At 36.0% G+C, this 26,120-nt stretch overlaps 1 protein-coding gene across 7 annotated transcripts in view; it reads right to left on the bottom strand.

The window, feature by feature from the left end:
- LOC113039651 (cytosolic acyl coenzyme A thioester hydrolase-like) overlaps nucleotides 1-24,219 on the bottom strand; it is a 67,012-nt gene extending 42,793 nt beyond the window's left edge. For 2 of the 7 annotated variants that reach the window (XM_026197629.1, XM_026197630.1), the window contains exons 1-5: nucleotides 14,272-14,353; nucleotides 13,440-13,557; nucleotides 12,931-13,087; nucleotides 1,589-1,680; nucleotides 1,277-1,391 (exon numbers count right to left, since the gene is read on the bottom strand). In XM_026197629.1, the coding sequence (XP_026053414.1) occupies nucleotides 1,277-1,391; nucleotides 1,589-1,680; nucleotides 12,931-13,087; nucleotides 13,440-13,557; nucleotides 14,272-14,297 (508 nt within the window). In that variant the 5' untranslated portion in view covers nucleotides 14,298-14,353. Of the gene's footprint in view, nucleotides 1-1,276; nucleotides 1,392-1,588; nucleotides 1,681-12,930; nucleotides 13,088-13,439; nucleotides 13,558-14,205; nucleotides 14,354-23,166; nucleotides 23,376-23,981 lie in introns of those variants that run through there. The other 5 variants (XM_026197627.1, XM_026197632.1, XM_026197625.1 and 2 more) reach the window with 5 other exon arrangements.
- Between the last annotated feature and the right edge of the window lie 1,901 nt (nucleotides 24,220-26,120).

The following is a 26,120-nucleotide window of genomic DNA, read 5'->3' as shown; positions in this document are numbered from 1 at the left end:
TCTGTCAAGGAGTAGAACAGCTGAGCAGTGAGAGGTTTATTGAGAGGCAAACAGGTCTAACGGAGTATGAACGGCAAAAAAAAAGTGACCTCAGATGCTTCTTACTCCAAAGGAGGAGGAGGCAGGTAAGTTGTGAAATCTGTCTGCTTCTGTGCAGCCGAGAACTGTTGGGCAAATCTCTCCACCATGTCGCTGAAGAGTTTCTCCACAGGCCACATAAGAACTGCTGGTCAGACCAGACGAGTACCTACATGCCCAGAAGGGAAGGGACAGTTTGCGCCGCAAATAATCCCCTCCACTGGGAGGACCCCTGTATACTCCTGTAATCCTAGGCCCGCCTGAGCTACTGTCTGACTTCTGCCAGGAAGAAAAGTAGATCACTGCAGGGGCACCGACCCTTTTGAAGTAACAAAGCTTGGATTGCAAGTCCAAGATGGTCATCTTCTTTCATGGACTCATCCACATACACCACCTCAATGTGCTTAATGCCCATGCACGCAAGGCAGTGATCATGACCATCACCTGGTGCCATAACGACCGCATCCAGAAACACACGGGTGAAACAGCATCTTTAAAAAGACAATCATTCTTTACAAAGATGCAACCCTGTATGCTCTTTTTTGAAACTGCTCTTTTAAGCTCTTTTCACACAGGGGAGATGGTCGCGTGCAACACAAACAGGGGTAGTGCAGCCTGATGTGTGCAACCCACTCGACAGGGGAAATCACTGAAAAGCTGAGAATGCGTTGCACATGCAGGCTATTTAAAATCATGCTGTGATCAGACTCTAAGTAGATTGGTCTTGCTAGCGAGATTCCCAATTCACTGGTCAGTGACCTGACATCGAAAGAGACCGACTGAAAGGGAACCATGGTTACCATCTGATAGCATTATTGTTCCATGGTTCTGCGATGTACTTACTTTCTGAAAGGTACATGTTTTACATCTGCTATATACAGGTGCATTTACATCTTGGGAAATTAAGAATTCAGTATCTCAAAAAATTAAAATATTTTCTCAAAGATCAATAAAAAAAAAGATTTACAAAACAGAAATGTTCAATATATCCAAAGCAGGTTTAATTACCATCAGAATTAAAACAAAAAAACTGAAATATTTCAAATATACAAAAAGTTAAGACCTTTTCCATAATATAAAATCTTTTTGAGATGCACCTGTATTGACCCTGATGGGTTGGATCCATGCGATCACTAAGACATTAAACACATGACTTCAGTGATGATAAGCATATGTAATGACATAAAGGAAGTGTTACCTGGAAGAGAGACAGACATGATGATCTCCCCATTCCTCTCCTTGGTCTCTAATCGCTCTAATTTCTGAGCCTCATATCTCTTTTTACCTGCTTCCTCTTGTTCTGGGCTGGAGTACTGCAATGGTCAAAAACACACTCTAGTATACAAATTGACAAGTAATTGTTTGTAAAAGTAAAAATTATTTGGCAAATCTTTTGACACTTCAGAAATCACATAATAGTTCACTTTGATAAAGAATAAAGAAAATAAAATAAAATTTCTAATGTCAATCTTTAAAGAAAAGACGTGTTCACTGATGCACAGACTCTTACCTCAATAGGAGGAACTTCAATGATTTTAGCCACATTTTGAAGGGAGAAAGGGACATACCATAGCGTTGCCTTATTGGTCAATTTTTTGGCACCTACAAAAATGAAATCAGAATAATCAGAAGGAATGTAAATCTCTTCAAATGCAGTGCAATACATACAGAGGAATGTAACCAGTGTTGCCTAGTCTGTGGTTTTCCAGTGGAATTGGTATACTTTAACACTGTTGCAGCGGGATGTTTTTCATGTTCACAGGTTGAAGCAACACCAATAATGTGATATTTAATTATTAAATGCGACCAGGGGAATCCCACCAAAATATATATATATATATATATATATATATATATATATATATATATATATATTTTATATATATAGTTTTTACCAGGAAATCGCCCCTGAAAAGCAACTGGGCTAGTTTTGTGCAAGTTTTGAGTAGCAATTGGGCAATTTTTGCTGTGAAAACCTGGCAACCCTGAATGTAATGTCAAAAAGTACAGTAATTTAGAGTAAATATAATATGTTTGTTACATCTGAGCTACTCAAAAAGCAAAGTAGTTTTGCTCTCTCCTCTGCACTTCCGCATTCGTCTTTCTCATCGAAGCTCACGCTACACCTACGTCCTCTGTTGTAATGTCTCTCTCTCGTAAATGTGCATATGACAGTAACTGGAAGCTAGATATTATGGTTTATAAATTATTAACCCCCCTGGAGCTGTGTGGTGCGTTTTTTTATTTTTATTTTTTATCATGGATGATACTTGTTGTGGATGTGGCACTTGTTTGGGGTTCAAAACTCAACCAACATTCACTGCCATTATAAAGCTTGGAAGAGCCATGAAGTTTTTAAATATCATATCAGTCATATTCACCTAGAGTAGGATGGCTTGAGGGTGAGTAAATCATGGGTTAATTTTAATTTTGGGGTGAACCATCCCTTTAAACTCTGCTAACTAAAAGGTTATAATGATAATAATGTTAGATTTGATATGCCATTACACATGAGATTTACTATTTACTATCATTGTCAGAATGAAGTTATGGCACAACAAGAATACAAAATGGCACTATGGTGATGCAGAGAGACTCAAGGAGAATTCAAGGAGATGAATTGCTAAATAAAGTCATTATTTTTGTTTTCTTCGTGTACAAAAAGTATTCTCGTCAATGCACAACATGATGGTTGAACCACTGATGACAGATGGATTATTCTGATGATGCCTTTCATACTTTTCTGGACCTTTACAGTGTAATTTATTTGTCAGTTAATAGTACAGTAATTAGCCTGCTAATTTACCGTATTTTCCGAACTATAAGGGTGCTTTCACACTAGCACTTTTGGTGCGCACCCGTGTTCGATTGATGTCAGAGTTTGGTTCGTTTGGATGATGTGAACGCTGTCTTCCGTACTAGGATGCGCACCCGCGAACCGTACCCGAGTCTGCTTAAAGGGGGGGTGAAATGCTATTTCATGCATACTGAGTTTTTTACACTTTTAAAGAGTTGGATTCCCATGCTAAACATGGACAAAGTTTCAAAAATTAAGTTGTACATTTAAGGGACCAGTGGATGGAGTTTATTTTTACAGAGCATCAACGGAGTTGTGCAAGTGTTTGTTCCCTGCATTTCGAAGATGCTTGTTTTACAAACAAGGCCCAGTTTGACGCCGGATTTGCACATCGTTTATTTCTTAAGGATAATGCAGTCCCAACGAAAAAGGGTCACGATCATGTGTTGGAACCACAGGCGGTGAGTAAAACTGCTTCAAATATCTGTTGTTAACTTAGCTATCGGCGCGTAAGCACATCAAGTAAACAACATGCGATGTTGGCATCAAACTGCACGAGAAAAACTGCTTCAAATATCTCTGTGTGGTTAACTTAGCTTTCGGCACGTAAGCACATCAAGTATACAACATGCGATGTTGTCATTAGGGGTGTCCATGGCCGATTAACCGTTAAAAATTGCTTAACCAAGTGAAACATTTTGCTCGGTTAAGTGACGCCAATGGTGTGCATTGAATTTAGTTGTAATACATTTTTGCACCACTACAGACCGCCAGTGCGCTCCCAGACATTTGTAATGTCCACAAGAAGTAGTCATTTTTCTAATATGAAGCGGGCAAAGAAAAGTACAGCGTTGGAGCACTTTAAAATTGAGACTGAAGGGGCAAAATGCAAGTATTGCAATACAGTGCTTAGATATACTTCAAGTACAACCTCGTTGTTGTAATCTCAACAGCCAACACCCGGGAATCATTAGGCCGGCGACACACTGGATGCGTGGCGAAAGCGTCTCAGCTGCGTGGCGTGTCTGTTTTTAATTCGGCTCCCATGTTAACTGGCTAGTGTGAGTACACCCTTATACTTAGGTGAAAATTCGCAGTTGAAAAATCCAGTTCATCCCTCAAAACCTTATTCTCTGCAAGATCTAATTTAATAAAAACAAAGATTAAATCTTAATAACCAAGTATTTTGGGGATATAAATCGTGATGTATGCATGAAAAAAACGAAAAAGTATTTATTTTACATTCATTCTACTCTCACTTATTTTATTTTATTCATTTTTCACTTATTAAATTTTTTTAAATTCATTTATTCAATTATTCATTCATTCATTCATTTCAAAGCCAAGGAATCCTGATGTTTAACAAGTTAGATTGAACATTTCCAAATGATAGTAATACAAATGCGCCTCATAATGTTGCATTCTCTGTAACGCCTAGACTCTAGAAAACACTGTAGCATCTCAGACAGATGGTGGTATGGTGACACTGACCATTTTGATATCCAATTTTGACAGATGTTTCAAGGTTTCAGTACAGAGACTAAAATGGCAAACAAATGAGAGCAGTTTCTCCTACATTTTAAGAGCACAAAACAAGTCATTTAAGACTGAACTGTACCAATTCAGCAGAAATAGGAGGATTAATTCTGACAGACTGCATTTAGGAATAGCATTTGCATTTTACACTCTGTTGAAGTCTTCCAGAAAAGCCGGTTGCTAGGACAACCATGCAGGGATTCTGCCGCTACCATAGCGAGAGAATGGCTTCTCTAATTGGTTTCCACAACAGCTTGTCTAATGGATCTAAACAGCAGGATATTTACATGTTTTCCATTAGCAAAGGATCATGGGCAAAAAATAGCTCCCTTACTGGACACATGAAGATACCATATACTGTATATCATTTTCAATTTTGAATAATATTGTTTTACAGTAAAAATATAAAATGCAGCCACTCCGCAGCATTATACTCGGAAATGCTCAAGAGCAGAGAGAAATTGAGAATGTATTTAATATATATAATGTAGAATCTAAAAAAAATAATATATATACAGTGCCCTCCATAAGTATAGGAACAGTAAAGACAAAATTGTTCTCTTTGCTGTGGAGTCAAGAAATCTGTAAATATGATTAAAAGATGAACATGAGACAAAACTACAGAATGTAACATTTTATTATTAGGGGATTTAACACAAATATGTTTTACCAGCTAAGAAGATCAGCACTTTTAGAGTTTAGTCTCCTTATCTGATGTGAGCAGAAGTATTGGAACAGTTGCCTCACGGGTCTTTCTAAGTGATCAGCTGTGTCCTGATGCATTAATTATTTAGATATTAATAACAGGGAATGAAAAAATTAGCATATTGTGATATATTGTGATATTTTCCATAATGTAATGATAAAAATTAAACTTTCATATATTTTAGATTCATTGCACACCAACTGAAATATTTCAGGTCTTTTATCGTTTTAATACTAATGATTTTGGCATACAGCTCATGAAAACCCAAAATTCCTATCTAAAATAAATAGCATATTTCATCCGACCAATAAAAGAAAAGTGTTTTTAATCTCAATAATTCTCAATACTTGGTCGGGAATCCTTTTGCAGAAATGACTGCTTCAATGCGGCGTGACATGGAGGCAATCAGCCTGTGGCACTGCTGAGGTGTTATGGAGGCCCAGGATGCTTCGATAGCGGCCTTAAGCTCATCCAGAGTGTTGGGTCTTGCGTTTCTCAACTTTCTCTTCACAATATCCCACAGATTCTCTATGGGGTTCAGGTCAGGAGAGTTGGCAGGCCAATTGAGCACAGTAATACCATGGTCAGTAAACCATTTACCAGTGGTTTTGGCACTGTGAACAGGTGCCAGGTCGTACTGAAAAACGAAATCTTCATCTCCATAAAGCTTTTCAGCAGATGGAAGCATGAAGTGCTCCAAAATCTCCTGATAGCTAGCTGCATTGACCCTGCCCTTGATAAAACACAGTGGACCAGCACCAGCAGCTGACATGGCAACCCAGACCATCACTGACTGTGGGTACTTGACACTGGACTTCAGACATTTTGGCATTTCCTTCTCCCCAGTCTTCCTCCAGACTCTGGCACCTTGATTTCCGAATGACATGCAAAATTTGCTTTTATCCGAAAAAGTACTTTGGACCACTGAGCAACAGTCCAGTGCTGCTTCTCTGTAGCCCATTTCCTGCACACGCCTGTGCACGGTGGCTCTGGATGTTTCTACTCCAGACTCAGTCCACTGCTTCCGCAGGTCCCCCAAGGTCTGGAATCGGTCCTTCTCCACAATCTTCCTCAGGATCCGGTCACCTCTTCTCGTTGTGCAGCGTTTTTTGCCACACTTTTTCTTCCCACAGACTTTCCACTAAGGTGCCTTGATACAGCACTCTGGGAAGAGCCTATTCATTCAGAAATTTCTTTCTGTGTCTTACCCTCTCGCTTGAGGTTGTCAATGTATGGCCTTCTGGACAGAGTCAGGTCGGCAGTCTTACCCATGATTGCGGTTTTGAGTAATGAACCAGACTGGGAGTTTTTAAAAGCCTTAGGAGTCTTTTGCAGGTGTTTAGAGTTAATTAGTTGATTCAGATGATTAGGTTAATAGCTCGTTTAGAGAACCTTTTCATGATATGCTAATTTTTTGAGATAGGAATTTGGGGTTTTCATGAGCTGTATGCCAAAATCATCAGTATTAAAACAATAAAAGACCTGAAATATTTCAGTTGGTGTGCAATGAATCTAAAATATATGAAAGTTTAATTTTTATCATTACATTATGGAAATAATGAACTTTTTCACAGTATGCTAATTTTTTTAGAAGGACCTGTATATCCATTGCTTCTGCACGCTAAGTCTTGCATTCGATAATGACACAATCAAACCAGGATGAAGATGAGGAAGCCGACTCTGAAAGAAAAGCAAGCAATGTGGATGCTAAAAGAAAAGAGGAAGACAATTAGAACTATAGGAAAAAGAAAGGGAATAAACCAATCAAAAGTTTAGAAACTACCGGTTACATTAGCAACCAACAAGGACCTGATCGGCTAAAGAAAACAATAGTTTTTGATGACAGACAAGTCATAAAAGCTGTGAAAATGAACCCTACAATACATGTCTGTAAAAACACCAACAATCTCCAGAAAGCTGGGGTGATGCTCTGTCAATCTACAGTCCGCAGGAGAATTTGACTCAGAATTAAAGAAGCAAGATGCAAACTTCTGATCAGCACCAAAATTAAAAAGGCAAGATTCTTAACGAATAAAGTTTTGATGGCCCGATGAGACAAAGGTGAACTTTTATCTAAGTAATTGGAAAGTAAAAGTGTGGAGAAATAAGGGAACTGAAAATGATCCTAAGCATACAAGCTCATCTGTAAAGCTTGGTGGAGATGGTGTCATGGCATGGGCACGCATGTCTGTCTCTAGAACAGGACCTCTTCATTTTAATGATGACTTAATGTATGATGCCAGTAACATGAATTTGGAAGGGTACAAAATCATCTTGGCTACCAATATTCCACCAAAGAAAATTCCACCAAACTCATTAGAAAGCACTTCATATTGGATCAAGACTATGACCCAAAACACCCTGCCAGTTCAGTCAAGGACTTTATCAGGGCATTAACATTAATTTCACCAACTGAAGAGGAGACTAAAGATTGAAAGTCCCCAAAACAAGGAACAGTTAGATTTGGCTGCATTAAAGGCTGGGGAAAAGCATTTCAAAGCATAAGACCAAGAGTCTGGTGATGTCTATGGGTTGCAGACTCACTGCTCTGATTGCATATTTTACATCTGCTTTAAATTTAACCGTTCCAATACTTATGCTCACCTCAAATAGTGGGATGAACCCTAAAAGTGCTGTTCTCATTATTTGGTAGAACATGTGTCGAAAGACCTAATAATAAAATGTGACATTCTGTAGTTCTGTACTTTTAATCATATTTGGAAATGGAAGTCATACTCTGATCCTATATTTATCTGAAAAATTGTCTCTTAGCAACAAACATCTCTCTAGCTAACAAGTTTTTGAATCATGGTGGATTTATATGTTGATTTAGTACTATGCTAATTCAACCTTTTCAGCTAATGATTAAAATGTGTATTCCCATTGTAAATATACAGACATTTTAATACTGTGTTGACTGCAGATGTTCACTATATTTGAGTCTACGGCAAGTAATCTAAATGTTTTTAGTGACTTTTGTCTACCGCAGTAGATTGCTCTCGATTGCAATCTCAGATTTTCCATCACGGCCAGCCAACACTTTAATCGCTGGTTTCAAAATGAATCCATTGATCAGACACGAAAAGAAAAGACGGTGTGCAGCACAACTGTGTACAAAAACATGAGTGATTGCAGGCGTGTTGAACAATTTGTTTAGAGATGGACTTGCCTTTAAAGGCACTGCCAACCCTAACATTGCTTCATGCTTAATATAGATTTGAACCTGCATGAAATATGCAGGACGGTGGCATATATCAACTATACATTTGACAAAATGAGGTGCAGTCTATATATATATATATATATATATATATATATATATATATATATATATATATATATATATATCTCGATTAATATTTTTGAAAGTGAGTTTCTGTATTAACACAAGTACTGAATTTAGAACCAGTGATTTAAAGTATAGCATATCCTTAATAATAATAATAATAATAATAATAATAACAACAACAACTATTTTATTAGTATACTTCTTTTTCACAAGAGACAGTTTTTCAATGTTGAAAATATCAATTTGAAACCTATGTCAGTCTAATAACCTAATGGTTCTTCAAAAGTCAAATGTGTAATAAACATTTATCTGCAACATGGTTTTGTTAAAATAAATATAAGTTAAGCTAATCAAAAAATGCAGTGGTTGTTGTTTAGCATATTGCAAACCATGTTGGGGAAAAATTTGCCTAAAGAATTAAGCTAAATCTGGCAAAACCGTTAACATTCGGTTTAGACAATGTGTAATTTAAATATATTACAATTATAAAACTGTAAAAGGATTAGGGAGATCTTTAGGGATAATGATAGTGTTAGGGTTGGAATTAAAATGACTTGAAATTAATTTCCTACATTATTTATAATTAGCTTTATTTATAATTGACATCACTACACAAGTGGGAAAATATAAAACATACACATCAGGCCTAATATCTGTCGCCTTAGACAGTTAGGTAAACGTGCTACACTGCGTGTGTTCATTCTAATGTGAATTTGCATCTTGTTTAAGTGCATCTGTAGATGGCTGCCCTGCCGATGCAATCATCATGGCCCCTGCATTCAGAAGCAGGAGACCCCTGAGGAGTGTGAGCGAGACAAGGCTGACAAGATTGGCCCTGACTGTCTGTGTGTTTGTGTGTAACCCAAGAGAAGAGTTTACACATCTATATAAACAGAAAAATCTGCATACACAGCCTTTAAATGTGTATAAGAACCGGAAACAAAGGTTTATCGAAGTTTTTTTTTTTTTCATAACCTTGCTTCTTTGCTGTATGTTGATGCTAGGGAAAGGATTTGTGATGCTAAAGACTATGTATCATATATGTATTGGAAAAAAAAAGTATATTTTGCAAAAATTTAGCATAATATTACTGTTTCCAGAGTAGACTGCTTTCCTATGAAGGTATTGCTCTGCAACTGCTGCCTGTGTTGGTGACGCGTGACATTAAGTTAACATGACAGAAGCACATAAAGTCTGCCCCCATTCTGCGTGGTTCCCCGCGGCTCAGCACGAGCCTTTAAAGGGGCAGAGCCGCCTTAAAAAAAGAACAATGACTGGTTAACATGCAGTGTGTGAGAATGAAACACTGATTGTGTGTAGAGATGCTCATATCGAATGAATCGCATTCATTATGCTTATAATGCACCTAATGATCAGTTCTTCTTCTGCAGAAGTGCTTGTCTAATAATAGCTATTCCTTCGAAAGTATAATGCACTATTAGACACACAATGGGTTACTACTGAATCCAGCCATGCCTGGATACATAAAGTTCACTTACACCGTGTGTGCTATATATTAAATCTCAACTGCTTGATTGTTATAGAATCAAAAAAACTCTATCTTATAGCCAAGTTATGTATTAAAAGATGGATATCTACAATCGACTTTACCTGCGTACATACAGTATACTCACATAAAACCATATATACACTATATAGCAAGTCTCTAATGCATGATTGTTGATATTAAACTGTGTTTTTGCACAGCTTGGTATAGAAAGTTGGATCCCAACTTTTTCCGCACTGATACAGTAAACTCATATAAAAGGACAATAAATACATAGGTAACACTTTACAAATAGGTAGGGCTGTGCAAAGAATCGAATGCGATTTTCATGCACCTCTCATCAGTAAAGACACTCCTTTAATTAGAAGTATATCTCCAGCACTTGTGTTTAGATCAGGGTTGCCAGGTTTTCACAACAAATCCTGCCCTGTTGCTTCGCAAAACTAGTCCAAATAGGGTCCATTTGTTAACATTAGTTAACAATGAAAAACACAAACTTTGTATCTATTAAATGTTATTTAATTTACTAAAAATAGACAGTTGTATTTTTAACTAACTTTATTTTAATTATCGGTTAAATTGTATTGCTCAAAGTGAGTTGATGCATTAAATATAGTTAACAAATGCAACCTTTATTGTAAAGTGTTATCGATCAATTTGATCTAGTATTGTTTAAAAATGTAAAAACTATATTATCTTCAAGCTCCAAACTGTTAAATGCAACAAGGCGTGAAGATATTGAGATATAAACATTTTCTGTAATGCAATTGTGACAATGTTGTGAAAAGTGCTCTGTAATTAAAATAAAGTTAGTTAAAAATACAACGTTAATTTAGTACATTAAATAAGATTTAAAAGATACAAAGTTTGATTGTGTTTTTCATTGTTAACTAATGTGCTTCACTAATCATAAAGTAAAACTGAACAAAGAAGAAATATTAAATCACTTTAATAGTTATTGCAACAGCTTTTAATGTTTAAATAAAAATCAGTATTAAAATACTGAACATTTAATACTATTTAAAATGATAAAATTCAAATACCATGATGGGATTGAGAATTTGCTTAATTGTGATTAAAAAAACTACCCAAAAAGAAATACTAAATAAATAAATAAATAATGGTCCTTAAAATTATTATTTATAATAATAATTTAAATTATTTAAATGTATTAACATTTAATTTAATAATAATAATTTAACATTTATCATGTTATAGTATGAGAGCTTGACCCAAGGGTCTTTTAGACTAATTAGAGTCTTTAAAATAAAAGCAATGATCTCCATCATGTCTGTGTTCATTGTATAAGAAATATGAATTTTTTTTTTTTTTTTCACTTGTAATGATTTTTTTTTACCATTAAGGTAATGAGGGAAAACAATCTAATAATTGCGAATTGTTATTGTAATTGGATTATAATTAGATTTCACTGAAATACTTTAATGCAATATTATTTCTTTCTTTTGATTTTGGAGTGAAATATGGACCGTGACGTTCTTTTACCGGTATTCTTGGATTCATAGCAAGTACTCAAATGTGGCAACCCCTAAGCGGAGGGAGTCCAGAGGTGTCTCTCTTCCTCCACTACTACTGACTGAGTACTTCACCCACGCCGAGCTGGGGTGCTTTTTCCACATCACAACCCTGTTGCTGTGGTAACAACATGTTCCTTGGGGACAGTGCTTTTGTTTAAGCTGTACACTTTCTTCTTCTCTTGTATTGCTTTTTTGTTTTTGATACACTATCCCTCATATGAGCAAATCTTAAGGTGACCAGGTCTGTTTTCTATAATAAAGCACCGTAATTCTCTATAGGAGTCTTAAATTAGACTCACATCATATTCAGATTAGTTTTATTGAGCTACAGCTCCATCTTGAGATGAGATCTTAGAAAGAGGGATAATGTAGCATCAGCTTTTGAACTGTAATTGTTTAAATAAACTGACTTCTGATAAATTAATATCAATATGGCAAAGCGCTTAAAGTTTATATAGCACTCAATACAGATTGCATCAAAGCAGCTTCTTTGTGTTAAACAGGAAAATAATGCTGTAGGGTATTTGGCCAATTCTGAAATTACCTATAAATTCTTACTTTAGCAATTAAAGCTCATTCTAATTTGATAATGTGATGTTTGTCAGTATCCCAAACCACAATGAACTTTGACACAGAACTCTTGAATAATAAACGCTGACCTTTAACCCAGAAAAATGAATGTACACAATGAAATCCGTTCACACCTGTTTTAACCAGCTTCAATGGAATCTCAATCATTACTGCAAACTGATTACAGATGCAATCTTTGTATTCACAATTCATGAAGTTATCGTGCAGTTGTTGTTTTTTTCTAGGTTTCTCATTTAGAGTCTCGTGTTGTTTTTTAGTTGAATCTATTGTGGTTTATGTTAAACAGCAATTGAGGACATAGTTATTGTTATGTAAAAAAAAAAAAAAAAAAAAAAAAAAACTTTTATGATGCTTTAGAGCCCCCTTCCTCAAATCTTGCCCTGGAGGTCCAATGCCCTGCAGAGTTTAGCTCCAACCCTGATCGAAGTCACCTGTCTGGAATTTTCGAATGATCCCAAAGACATTGATTGACACTGATTAGCATGCTCAGGTGTGTTTGATTAGGCTTAGTGCTAAACTCTGCAGGAAAGTGGATCTCGAGGTCCAGATTTAAGGATCCCTGCTTTAGAGCAACAGTGTAGAAGATGCATAATGTCAGGTTTTGTGTAAATCTTACTGAATGCCACTAGTCCTCGCACATCTCATAACGATTGTGGCCTGCTAATTTTGATTATGCAAAAACTGTGAGGCCTGAGAGCTTTTGCTGGAGGGAATATTTTTTATTAATATCTGTGCTCCACACATGATACTAATATGACTTCTAAAGACTACAAATGAAGTGCATTTATCATATGTGCTACTATAATGATATTTTTATAGTGTGTGTTTTTTAAGAGCTTGGCAGCATGAACATAAAATCCATTAAACAATCCTGTATAACTTTTGACTGACCTGTGACTATGTTCTCTGAGAGGACATTGACCTGCACCTCGACCGAGTGTTTGGAGGTGTAGGTAATCTCAGCACTGACGTGGGCCACTTCCCCGATGAACATTGGGTGCAGGAAGTCTGTGCGCTCCACCCGAGCCAGAGCAGCCACACAACGATCCTATTCACCAAAACTAATTCTTATTCAATTGCACTTTACAAACACTAGAATTATACAGTACAACTCAGTAGCTACATGTGAAACATTTTTACTGTGTACAATGTGCTACATATTTGATGTTCCTGTGCCCTCTACTGTCTACAGCAGACAATAGCAATTTTTAAGCAGAAGACATGAAAAAAATAAATAATAATAATAATCAATCAGAATGTTCAGTTACATCTTTATAATGTTCATCTATTCTAGCAAGACACATCACACTTATATAAAGGACACAACACACTAATGTCCAAAGCCTTGCATTCACTATTGTTCCTATGACGTAAGACTAAAGGGCAGTGAAAAAACTCACCCCGTTTTGAGTGTTGCAGTGGCGTGTGCCAATGATGCATCCTGCTTCCTCAATCATCTTCAGGATAGTGCCACCATGAACATTGCCAACAATGTTGGCATCATCGGGACGCATGATCCTGAAATATTAAAGAAAGAAAACATTTGCATATCATTTACAGGTTTTATAGGGATGCACAATACAGTATACTTATACCATATTCAATATTGCATCTCACCTGTAACAAATCAAGTGCACACAAATAATAATAATATTACATTTATCTTGATATCTTATACATAGGTCACGCTGACCCAAATCTAAGGCTACAAGATCCACATATTGTGAAGTGACTATAAGAATTACCACAGCCAGTAATAATATTTCTATTAGTTCACATCCTTAAACATGATTGACTGACTGAGCAGCATTTCCAGAGTGCTGATACTTAACCTAGCAATACTGGATGTTTTGCTGTTTGTGTCAATGCTTTTCATTGTAATGGCGACATACAAGACAACAACCACAAATACACACGATGACACAACATAAGTTAACACAGAAGCAGACCTGATTACATACATTACACAACCAGTTTGGTGAGAGATTCTGAACAGCCAAAACAGTATCTTGTCGTAAAACAAAACACTTCTCAAATGAAACAACGAACTAAAGTTACGATACTCATTCACCGCATTCTTTTGTTAAACATTCGAATCGATATGAAATACGATGTTACAAACACACAAGTCTAAACCTTTAGAAGAACATCAGGATCTTTCTCTACTTCAGGACAAGTATGAAATGAATCGATCTTCTGTCTAGAAGAGTATGATGAAGTAGTCAACACTACCTGCTGAGCTCATAATGAGACGCCATGACTTCTTGAGAAGTTCCCAGCACAACAGTGACTATATCAGTGAGTGTAACCTTTCTTTAGTTCATTTCCTCTGTCAGTGCACACACACATGGTTTGTGACATCATTATCTTCAGCTTCACTGACACAGACTCCACCCACCTTCATTTAAACATTGTGGGCCTTCAGTAGACTCACACAGAGCTTGAGAAGGATCTGAGGAGTCATTGTGTGTGTTGCTTCAAGAGATCAATCAAGCATTTGTTTTGTTTCACTTTGTTATATATCAATGTATTCTTCATTCATTTATTATCATTTAAAGGTGCTGTAGGGAACTTTTGTAAAAAAAATATTTTTTACATATTTGTTAAACCTGTCATTATGTCCTTGACAGTAGAATATGAGACAGATAATCTGTGAAAAAAATCAAGCTCCTCTGGCTCCTCCCAGTGGTCCTATTGCCATTTGCAGAAAGTCATCCGCTCCCGGTAAGAAACAACCAATCAGAGCTGCGGTCCGTAACTTTGTTTGTGTTCAAAATGTAGAAAAATGTATAAAATAAGCGAGTACACCATGAATCCATTTTCCTTGTCCTGAATCACTAGGGTGCACCTATAATAAGTGTTTATATTCGGACTATTTTAGATTGCTTCGGGGATACCGCGGCGGAGTAACCCAGTACCTTTGTGATTCTTCATAGACATAAACAGAGAAGTAGTTCCGGCTACGATGTTCTTCCGCAAGACGCAAGCAGTTCTGTTTATTAACCGCTAGAGGGTCAGAAGTTCCCTACCGCAGCTTTAATAATTGTATTATTCCATTTAATCATAAAAATGTATAATAATAATTTAAGCCATTTATATACTCATCTCATTGATTAGTCAATTATATTTACAGTATATATTCATGTTTGTTATGTCTCTAGGACCGACTCTATAGCACCATCACCAGCGGAAACATCACTTTTCAAATGGCTATAACTTTTGAACCCTGAGTTTTAGACATATTTATTCCCCCAAAAATGGCAGAGATGATCTTAGGACTGAACTGCACAAAAATGACTGAGCAGAATTTTGATATTCATCTTTGTTTAAAAGTTATTATGTTGTGAACTTGATGTTGACCCAAAACTGGTTCAGAGGCTGTATCTCAGCCAAACTTTGATTAATCAAAACGAAACTTGGCACACTTCTTTAACACTATGACCTGAGGGTTCATACTAGATATGGCAATGTGTTCCAGAGATACAAATACTTTGGCAAAAAAAACACTCATAACTATTGAAAAAAAAATGTATGCCTCTCCACCATATCATGGTAAATGAAAAGGTTTTTTCACTACTCAATCTACAAATTTTGTCCAATTTTGTTCAAAATCAGGTCAGATGATCTTTGGACTGATCCTCACAGAAATGACTGAATGGCTTTTAACTTTCGCTACGGTTCCTGAGAAATCCCTCTCTGAATGTGCCTGTGTTTGTTGACTCATGCTAGTTACCTTAGTATGCTGACTGTTGACCATTCTTTCTACTGTGGCTCTTCAGCTAGCAAGCTAACCAAAGCTACGTTAGCACTAAGTTTGCTTTGCATGTTTATCTGGTTAACATGCTAAAGAGGTTTTTTAGTCAGCTCATTATCACACTGAAACCTCTCCTCAGCAGCCTGGTGAACGTGCGTGAGTGACTAGCTCAATATGTTACAGCACTGATCCCAAATGCTTCATGTTGTGGGTTTGAAACTCACTGTGACAGATGCCCAAACTACAAGAGGTACTGTGGCATGAAACGATGACACACAGTGCATTTATGTACAAGTTCATCATTTTAAACTCATTCTTAGCTAAACTTCTGAACTTCAGCATCTGTGTGAACATCCGTTATCCCAGTGGCACAACAAGACGTGTGAAAACCACTTGACCTATGATTGTGGGTTTGATTCGCTCTCTCTCTCTCTCTCTCTCTCTATATATATATATATATATATTTCTGAAGGATCATGGAAAAAGCTAAATATATAGCTTTGAAATCACAGGAATAAATTACATTTTAATATAGATGCTGAGTTGCTGTGCAAAAATCATTTACTATTATATTGAAAACAGCGGAGTACTTTTTTTCAAGTTTCTTTGATGAATAGAAAGTTCAGAAGAACAGCATTTATCTGAAATACACATACATTGTGACATGATAAATGTATCCTTACTTTTGATCAATTTGAAGCATCCTTGCTAAATAAAAGTATTAATTTCTATCATTTCAATTATAAATAAAAAATAAAAAATATATATTTAAATAAAGCTTTTTATTTCAGATAAATGCTGATCTTTGGATTTTTCTATTCATCAATGTATCCTGGAAAAAAAAAATTACTCAACTGTTTTAAATACTGATATTCAGCAAATCATCATATTTGAATGATTTCTGGATTATGTAACACTGAAGACTGAAGTAATGATGCTGTCAATTCAGCATTCCGTTTTTTAAAATATATTCTAATAGAAAGAAGTTCTTTTAAATAGTAAAAATATTTCAAACTTAGGTTTGATACTGATTTTGCTGTAATTTGGATCAAATAAATGCAGGCTTGGTGAGCAGAAGAGAATTCTTACATCAACAACAACAACGAAAACTTTTTTGGTAGGCTGATTATTCTTATAGATTGAAACAAATGTACTTTAGCAAGTATAAAGAGTATTAAAAGTGCTCTGAGGTGCTACAAAAAAAATAAAAAAGCAACAACTAAACCTTGTTGCTGGAGACAGTCTCATTGAAAATGCAAACTGATTGTCTGATATTGAAATATCAGAAATGTGTTAAAAAATCATAGCACAGTTACTAAAAAAAATTATATCGCGATACATATTGACTTGTCCAGCCCTAGTGTGTCTACACTGACTAGTACTATAAGTCCATATAAATCATTAAAATAAAAGCCACACACAACTTTTTATAATGCAAGTCTATAACAATATATTTTTTTATGTGTTTTCTTAAGAATACAATCCAAAGACAAACACAAAAGCATTATAAGAACATTTATGCCAAATCAGTCTTAATGTGGTCAGAGGGGAAAATATGTTAATGCACCTGTAATATTAATTTCTTTGTACACGTCAGGTAATACAGAAAAGTTCTCATATGACTCAATCTAGGCTTGCACAAATCTTGACAAAACTTGTGGAAAGTGAGCTATTACATTGCAATCCAAGACTGCTAAAGCACCCTTAAAATATTAAATTATCCCTGAAGCTTTATTTCACCACAATAGCATAGGGAAATAGTGGTGGTAGATTTAGTCATTTATCAGAACTGACGACTGTCATTTACAAGATTGCAACCAGACATTTGAGTGGGATGTGGGGGCGCAAAACTTGCTAAATGACTACTGTTTTGAATAAATAATGTGCAAAATGAATAAATAAATAAACAATCCTCTATTTCAGATCTCTGTACAGCTGTACTATGTAAAATGTACCAATTAAATGACTATTGAAGTCTCTCAGTGCTATTGTTAGTGTTCATACCGATGCTGAAGTACATAGTTGGTGTAGGTTGGTCACGTGATACCTGATCATTTTCTCAGCGCTGATTAGGATGGACCAATCACAGTCGCTTGATCTGCTGGAGCACTGATGGCAGGAAATGACGGTAGCTCTGGTAGTGATCCGGAAATGGAAAATGAATCGTGTAGCGGGAGTACAGGAGGGAATGAATGGTGGAAAGTAGTAAATCGGAAAAGAAAGAAAACTAATAGTCAAGGATCATTTACGGATAGTGGAAAGGAGGATCATGTGAGTAGGAAAAACATTGAAGAATATAAAGTGATGATGAAATTTGCAGATTCAGGTATGACGATTAACCCAATTAAACTAACTAAATCGCTAAATAAAGCCTTAGGTGAAATTCATAGTGCAAAGACTCTGAGAGATGGTAACTTGATTATCATATGTAAGGATGAAAAACAACAAAAGAAGGCTCTAAGTATAACCTCGATGCTTGGACTCTTGGTGTCATGCACTTTGATGAAGAAGAAACCTTGGGTTAGAGGAGTAATAACTGGAATTCCTACTGATGTGAATACTGATAAAATTAAAAGTTGCGTTGAAGGGGCGAAGGTAGTTGGAGCAAAACGACTTCAGTACGTGAAAAACAAAGAAAGAATGGATAGTTTGTCAGTAATGCTTCAGTTCGATGAGGAAAGAATGCCAGAGAGGGTAAAAATAGGATACGTAAGCTATCCAGTAAGACCTTATGTGCCTCCTCCGCTTAGATGCTTCAAGTGCCAGAAATATGGACATGTTAGTGCTGTTTGCAGAGGAAAACAACGCTGTGCGAGATGTGGGGGTGACCATGAATATGGTAAATGTGGTGAAGGAGTGAAGGCTAAATGTTGTAATTGTGGAGGTGAGCATAGTGCTGGTTTTGGGGGATGTAGTGTTCACAAACATGCTGTGAAAATTCAAAATGTGAGAATAACTGAGGGATTAACTTACGCTGAAGCAGCACAAAAAGCAAAACAAAAAGAGCAGACACACAGAGAGGTAAAAGTACAAGAACAGGATGAAAATATGTTGGTTCTAAGTAAGACAAAAGAGGATAGTTTGGTGATCGGGAAATTGGAATTTGTCTCATTTATGGCTGAAGTGGTAAATTGTTCTGCTCAAACAGAAAGCAGAACAGAGAGAATTAAAATCATAATTCGAGCAGCTGAGAGATACTTGAAAGTAGCTGGTGTTACATTGGAAAAAATAAATGATATGCTAAAGTCTCAATCAAGTACTCAATCAGCATGTGGAAGTACATAATAATAATAATTATGGTTTTAACAATCCTGCAATGGAATGTCAGAAGTCTTATTGCAAATGGATCAGAATTTAAAAAGTATATAGACTTATTAGAGGTGAAACCAAACGTAATTTGTCTACAAGAAACATGGTTAAAACCTAAATTAAACTTTGTTCTGCAAGGGTATAATATAGTAAGGAAAGATAGAAAGACAGGAAATGGAGGTGGGGTGGCCACTTTTATAAAAAATGAATTAGAATTTAGAGTTATTAATGAAATTGAAGAATATGAATTGGTGGTTATAGAAATATATGCAGAGAAACATAATATTAGAATAATAAATTATTATAATCCTTGTAATAGATTAAGTAAAGACTTAGAAAAGGTTATAGGATCAGGAAATCATAAAATAATTTGGTGTGGAGATTTTAATGCACACAGCACTTTATGGGGAAGCAGTAAAGATGATCATAATGGGGATGTTGTTGAAGAAATTATAGATAGTAACGGGTTAGTTTGTATAAATGATGGCAGGAACACAAGAATAGATTTAGTACGTGGTATTGGGTCAGCTATAGATTTGACATTGGTCTCTGAAGGGATAGCTGGTAAATGTGTATGGGAAGTTCAGGAAGATAATAGTATGGGGAGTGATCACTATATAATTGTATGTAAGGTAGGGATGAGTGTTAAAGAACGTAATGTGATTTTAGCTCCAAGATGGAGATTTAATCAAGCAAACTGGGAAGCATATCAATATCTAAGTGAGGTAGAATTAACAGCATTAGAACTGAATAAGATGGAAGACATAGATGAATGTAATGGGGAAATATGTAAAGTTTTGTATGAGGTAACTGATAAAATTATTGGAAAAAAGAGACTATGTAAAAAGAGGAAAGCAGTTCCTTGGTGGACAGATCAGTGTAGTGATGCTATACATAATAGGAATAAAGCATTTAGAAAAATTAAAAAGTCTAATTTATTTGAAGATTTTATTAAATATAAGAAATCACAAGCTGAAGTAAGAAGAATAGTAAGAGGAGCTAAAAAGAAGTACTGGAGAGATTGGTGTTCTACAATAGGAGATGATATTGAAGTAAGTGAAGTATGGGGATCAATTAGGAAAATGGGAGGAATTTATAGAAATTGGACTTTTCCTGTTTTAAAAAATGATGAAGGAAGAATAGCCGTGACAGATAATGAAAAAGCTGAAATGTTGGCTAAAGTTTTTGTTAAAATCCATAGTGATGATAATATATCAGATGACATTAAAAAGAGTAGAAATCTGAACAAAAATAAATATCCAGATCTAATGATGAAAAGAAATCCTTCTGGTGATGCTTTAGATGCAGATTTTAATATGTATGAATTAAAGATGGCACTATGGGGAGTTAAACATTCTTCTCCTGGGAAAGATGACATATGTTATGTAATGATCCAACATTTATCAGATAGATCTTTAAATATTATTTTAAATCTTTTTAATAAGGTTTGGAATGCAGGGAAGATTCCTTCTTCATGGAAGCATGGGATAATTGTACCAGTTGGCAAACCCGGAAAGGATAAATCAAATCCAATTAATTATAGACCGATTGCTTTAACTTCTAACTTATGTAAACTGATGGAAAAAATGATCATACGAAGGCTTAATTATATATTGGAAATAAAAGGTCTTATATCACCATATCAGAGTGGATTTAGGGCAGGTCGGAATACTATGGATGCAGTTTTAAGTTTAGAAGGCGATGTTAGGAAAGCTCAGGCAAATAAAGAAGTTTTGGTGGGGGTTTTATTTGATATTGAGAAAGCATATGATATGCTTTGGAAAGAGGGACTTTTAATTAAACTTAAATGCATGGGAATTGGAGGAAAATTATACAACTGGATTATGGATTTCCTTTTAGAAAGAACAATACAAGTTAGGATAGGAGTAGAGTATTCTGAGACATACTCGATAGATAATGGAACTCCACAAGGAAGTGTATGTAGCCCAGTATTTTTTAATATTATGATCAATGATATTTTTAGTAATTTTAAGGGTGATATTGGAAGGGCATTATTTGCTGATGATGGGGCAATATGGAAAAGAGGACGTAATATTGCATGTGTGTCCCAAAGTTTACAAAAAGCTGTGGACAAAGTGGAGGTATGGGCAAATGATTGGAGTTTTAGATTATCTGTGGATAAAACCCAAGTTATATGTTTTACAAAGGGGAAAAAAGTACCAGAGGTTAAGTTAAAGTTGTATAACCAGGAGCTGGAGCAAGTCTCTATAGTTAAATATCTTGGTGTATGGATGGAATCCAGATTGACATTTGCAACTCATGCTAAAAAACTGATCAATAAATGTAAAACAGGAGTAAATATTTTAAGATGTTTATCTGGGATAGAATGGGGAGCTTGTAGAATGTCTTTGAAAAGAATTTATTGTACATTAATCAGACCAAGTTTAGATTATGGAAGCATTATTTATGGATTTGCAGCTGAAACTACTCTGAAAAAGATTGAAACAATGCAGAGTCAAGCTTTAAGAATATGTTGCGGTGCGTTTAAAACATCTCCCATTGCAGCCATACAGGTAGAAGTTGGGGAAGCTCCTTTACACCTCCGTAGATATTCAATGAGAATGAATTATTGGATTAATTTAAAAGGACATAAAGAATGTCATCCAGTAAAGGGGGTAATTGAAGAATGTTGGGAGCATGGAAATAAAAATATTAAAAGCTTTGGGTGGATTGCTGAAAGGGAAGCAGGAGTAGTTGGTATTGCTGATTGTGATGTTAGTCCAACTGTGGTAGTATCCAGAATTCCTCCATGGTTTTTTCCTATGCCTAATGTAGATTTTCAGATACAAATAAAAATGAAAAATGAGAAAGCTACCCCCAAGAACATTATTGTCCAGGAGTATTTGGAACATAATTATTCATCATGGTTAAACATATACACTGATGGTTCAAAAGAACCTATCTCTGGTAGAACTGCTGCTGCAGTATACATTCCACAATTTCAAATTAAAATTAAGAAAAGAATAACTGATCATGTATCTGTCTATGCCACTGAATTAATTGCTATGGTGGTAGCCCTTCAGTGGGTAGAGGAGGTCAAACCAAGCTTAGTTGTAATTTGTTCTGATTCTTATGCAGCATTATCTAGTCTTGCAAGTGGATTAAAATCATCAAGGCAAGACCTTATATATGAGATTCTGGCAAGCTTGTTAAGAGTAAGTAAAGTAAGTTTGATAAAATTTATGTGGGTTCCTGCTCATGTGGGAGTGGAGGCCAATGAAGTGGTTGATAAGCTTGCTAAACAAGCTCTTAAACATACAGAAATAGATATTCATGTGACTCTGAGCAAAAATGAAGTTATAGGGAAAATAAAAGAATTCATGAATAACAAATGGCAAGAGGAATGGAACTGATAACAAGGGCAGGTTTATGTATAATATTCAACAGAAAGTAAATGGAAATGGAAGAAGTGTTTTTAAGAACAGGAAAGAAGATACAATTATCTCACGCATTCGAATAGGACATACCAGATTAAATCATTCATTGTTTAAAATAGGAAAACATGAATCAGGTAAATGTATTTATTGTAATCAGCCTGAAACTATAGAACATGTTTTAATGAAATGTAAAAAATATGAAAAAGAAAGGTTAAAGCTCATTAATGAAGTTAAAAACATGGGTGTTGAATCATTCAATATGATAAGTCTTTTGAACGAGAAAGCAGGACAAAGAAGAATATATGGTGTTATTATAAAATACATTAAAGAAATAGGAATAATTAACAGAATTTAATATACATATAGAATTTTTTTTTTTTTTTTTTTTTTTTTTTTTTTTGTCTATCAGTGCTTCACACTCCAGTCCAGTCGGTGGCGGTAAATGCACCAAAAAGTTGGTTTGCCATCCGCCATAAAAAGTTAAAAGAAGAAGAAGAAGAAGTCGCTTGATCTTATTAAATCAAGGTATGTTTTAGAAATTACCATGGTTTATTTTCAATGGTACCAAATCAGGTTAAAACCAGTCACCGTAATGAACTGAATTAAACGACTGTACGTTTTATCAGTAGAATGTTTCCAGCAGATAAAAACGGTCGAAGAACAGACCTCGATGTAGTAACGTTACTCCGAGCTCTGGCCACCCAGGTTTGTTTCCACAGATGGTGGAGGAGTTTGATCGGTCTCAGCGCCATAAGCAAGTAACGTGTAGGGCTGCAGATTTACAGAAACACACCGGGACAAAAACTCCGACTAAAGTCTCACGAAAGTTTCACGTTGTTAATTCAATGGCGATTGCTGTACCACTTACAAGCGCAAGGGGGCAGCCGCTTGAGCAACGCGTGACAAGCATTCTGTACCACCGCGCGCTAACCGGCTATCCACTGTCAGGCTTTTTTAACGTTCAATCCTGAAACAAATGGAGTTACTTAACATTTGAGTGTCAAAATTCATGCAAAGACAATAGCAAGCACGACAGCCATTTCAATTCATTTTCTGCTTTTTATTCACCCGGTTATATCAGGATCTGACGGAATATATTTGCTATACCACGGTATTTCTCCCATATTTCTTGTCTTGAATATATAATTTCTGTCCCGACGACCGAGATAACCTTGTGTTCCGGTCAATGCTCTACATCAGCATCACTGTTGAGGTCATCACAGACGGCATGACCGGTGTGAAGAAAAATGCACCAGCATCCGAACCTTATTCAAGTCATTTGAAATAAACAGAAGTAACATCCACGCGTATTTCGTTTATTTCTTTAAACGCATTAGTGAAATCCGGAAATTATCCAGTTTTATACTATTTGTGTAGCAGACGTCGGATTATAGGGCCGCTTCATATCGTAGCTACGTAAACTATGATCCGTTCATTGAGACATTAATAAAGGTTAGAGCTAACGTACATAAGAGTCGTACCTGCATATCTGGATGGATGGTGTCGCTTGCACATTAGAGACGGACATCGTGAGCTTGCGTCGCGGCTCGTCTTTATCCCAAATCCGCGTGTCGTAATGAAATGGACTGAGTCAGGCGGAGCTGCAGGTTTGGAGGGTAGATCGAATGGCTAGACTACTTCTAGTACTGTGGTAAAAGAGGTGATGAAACGATACACAGATTCTGCTGTTAATCATTTAACACACAAGAAAAGTAAGGGCGTGAATCAGTTCATATAAGCTTATGTTGAACAACATAAGTTTACTTCCGTTTATTAACAGAAGTAGGTTACACACATGGCGATAGCCATAAACTGTTCCTGGGGTGTTTTCTATAAACAAATAAACATTTTATTTTACAATAATAATAACAAAAGCAACTACAGCCGTTTCTACATTGAATACTTTAGTCGCGGGTTTGTCATGTAAATCAATTGTTGAAATTCTGCACCCTTCACTCGTTCAATTCACGCTGTAACTAAACAACCGAAAGGTGGCAGCAGTGACCGGGTTTTCCTGCAAGGGTTCACCTGTAACAGGACTATAGAGGACGCTTTGAAGTTAAAACAGCTGCCACTGATTATGTTTGCATTTATTTAGCAGCCGTTTTTCCCTCAACGTACCTCACGGTGCATTAAACCTATGGGCCGACTGTTTTTATCATCAGGCTTATTCACTCACATATTTGTAAGTCGGCGTTACTGCATTGTGCACTATTTTCATTTGTTTAGAAATAATGATGCAAGCAAACCATATGGGTAGCCTACAACCTTTATTATAAAACGTATCATTACATATAATAGTATCAACATAAATATAGCAAAACACATAACTGTAGAAACAGGGAAATAAATGGATCATCTTCAAAAAAAAAAGAAAAAAAAAACTTTTAGTGAACAACACAAGAGTGGTTACATTTAAATCATTGCACTGCACCAGCCCAGAGTATTAAAGGATGTAGTGCAAATGTCTTACAATTAACAACCCTTTGGGTTTTTAGGCGTTTTCAAGAGTCACTGATGATTTAACCTGCAGAAGAGCATAAAGGCCCGTTCACACCTAGCACGATAACTATAAAGATAACGATAAAGAGTTCTAAAAATCTTTCTCAGTATTAAAGAACAGCGGAGTCCACACCACAACTATAACGATAAAGGCACATAGAAACAATATCATTGGAATCACTATGAGAACGATTTTTTTCTCATGAACGATAAAAACAGTGCCGTGCCAGGGGCCTGATGATCAAGAAGGGTCCTGCAGAAGCCTATACATGGCTGCATGAACCAGGAAGCATGAAGCCGGAACCAGGGCTATCATACCAGACACAATATCGATGAGTGAAGTAACACTGCAAGTCGAGCACCTGGTTTCTGAATCCAGCCAGGGGGGGTGCTCACAGAGGTGAGCCCATGTTAAAATGTCCAAATTTAAAGCAGAAAAAAACATGTTTACAGCCTGGTGCAAAAAATGATTTTGGTCTACATAGCTTATTTTGCCCTTCTTGACAACTGTGAGGAGAGTGAATTTGACTTCCCCATGATTGTGTGTCCTAGTGAACCAAACTGAAAGACCATTTTTGAAGGCTCAGGAAATCTTTGCAGGTGTTTTGAGTTGATTAGCTGATTGGCATGTCACCATATTCTAATTTGTTGAGAATTAGTGAATTGGTGGGATTTTGTTAAATTTGAGCCAAAATCATCACAATTAAAAGAACCAAATATTTAAACTACTTCAGTCTGTGTGCATTGAATTTATTTAACATACAAGTTTCACAATTTGAGTTGAATTACTGAAATAAATGAACTTTTCCACGACAATCTAATTTGTTTGGATGCACCTATACAATACTTACCAATGATTTGATGAGACACAATATTCATCTAATTAAAATTACAAGAGTCTTCACAGTTTGCAAATATGTAAAATTTTAAAAAGTGTGGATTAAAAGGACATAACACTCAATTGTATGGCAAATCTACCAAGGTCTCCAGACTTTGGCATTGCTGATCAGTGGCACAGGCTGTGGTTGACTGAGAATTGCAGCATTGCTTTTTCTTTCTGGGTTTATGATTCTTGAGCTAGTAGATTTCAAATTAAGAAGTTTTTGTTGGATTTGTGT

The sequence above is a fragment of the Carassius auratus genome, chromosome 22 (assembly GCF_003368295.1).
Source record: "Carassius auratus strain Wakin chromosome 22, ASM336829v1, whole genome shotgun sequence".
Taxonomy (NCBI): Eukaryota; Metazoa; Chordata; class Actinopteri; order Cypriniformes; family Cyprinidae; genus Carassius; species Carassius auratus.
This window is presented reverse-complemented; position numbering and strand designations above follow the sequence as displayed.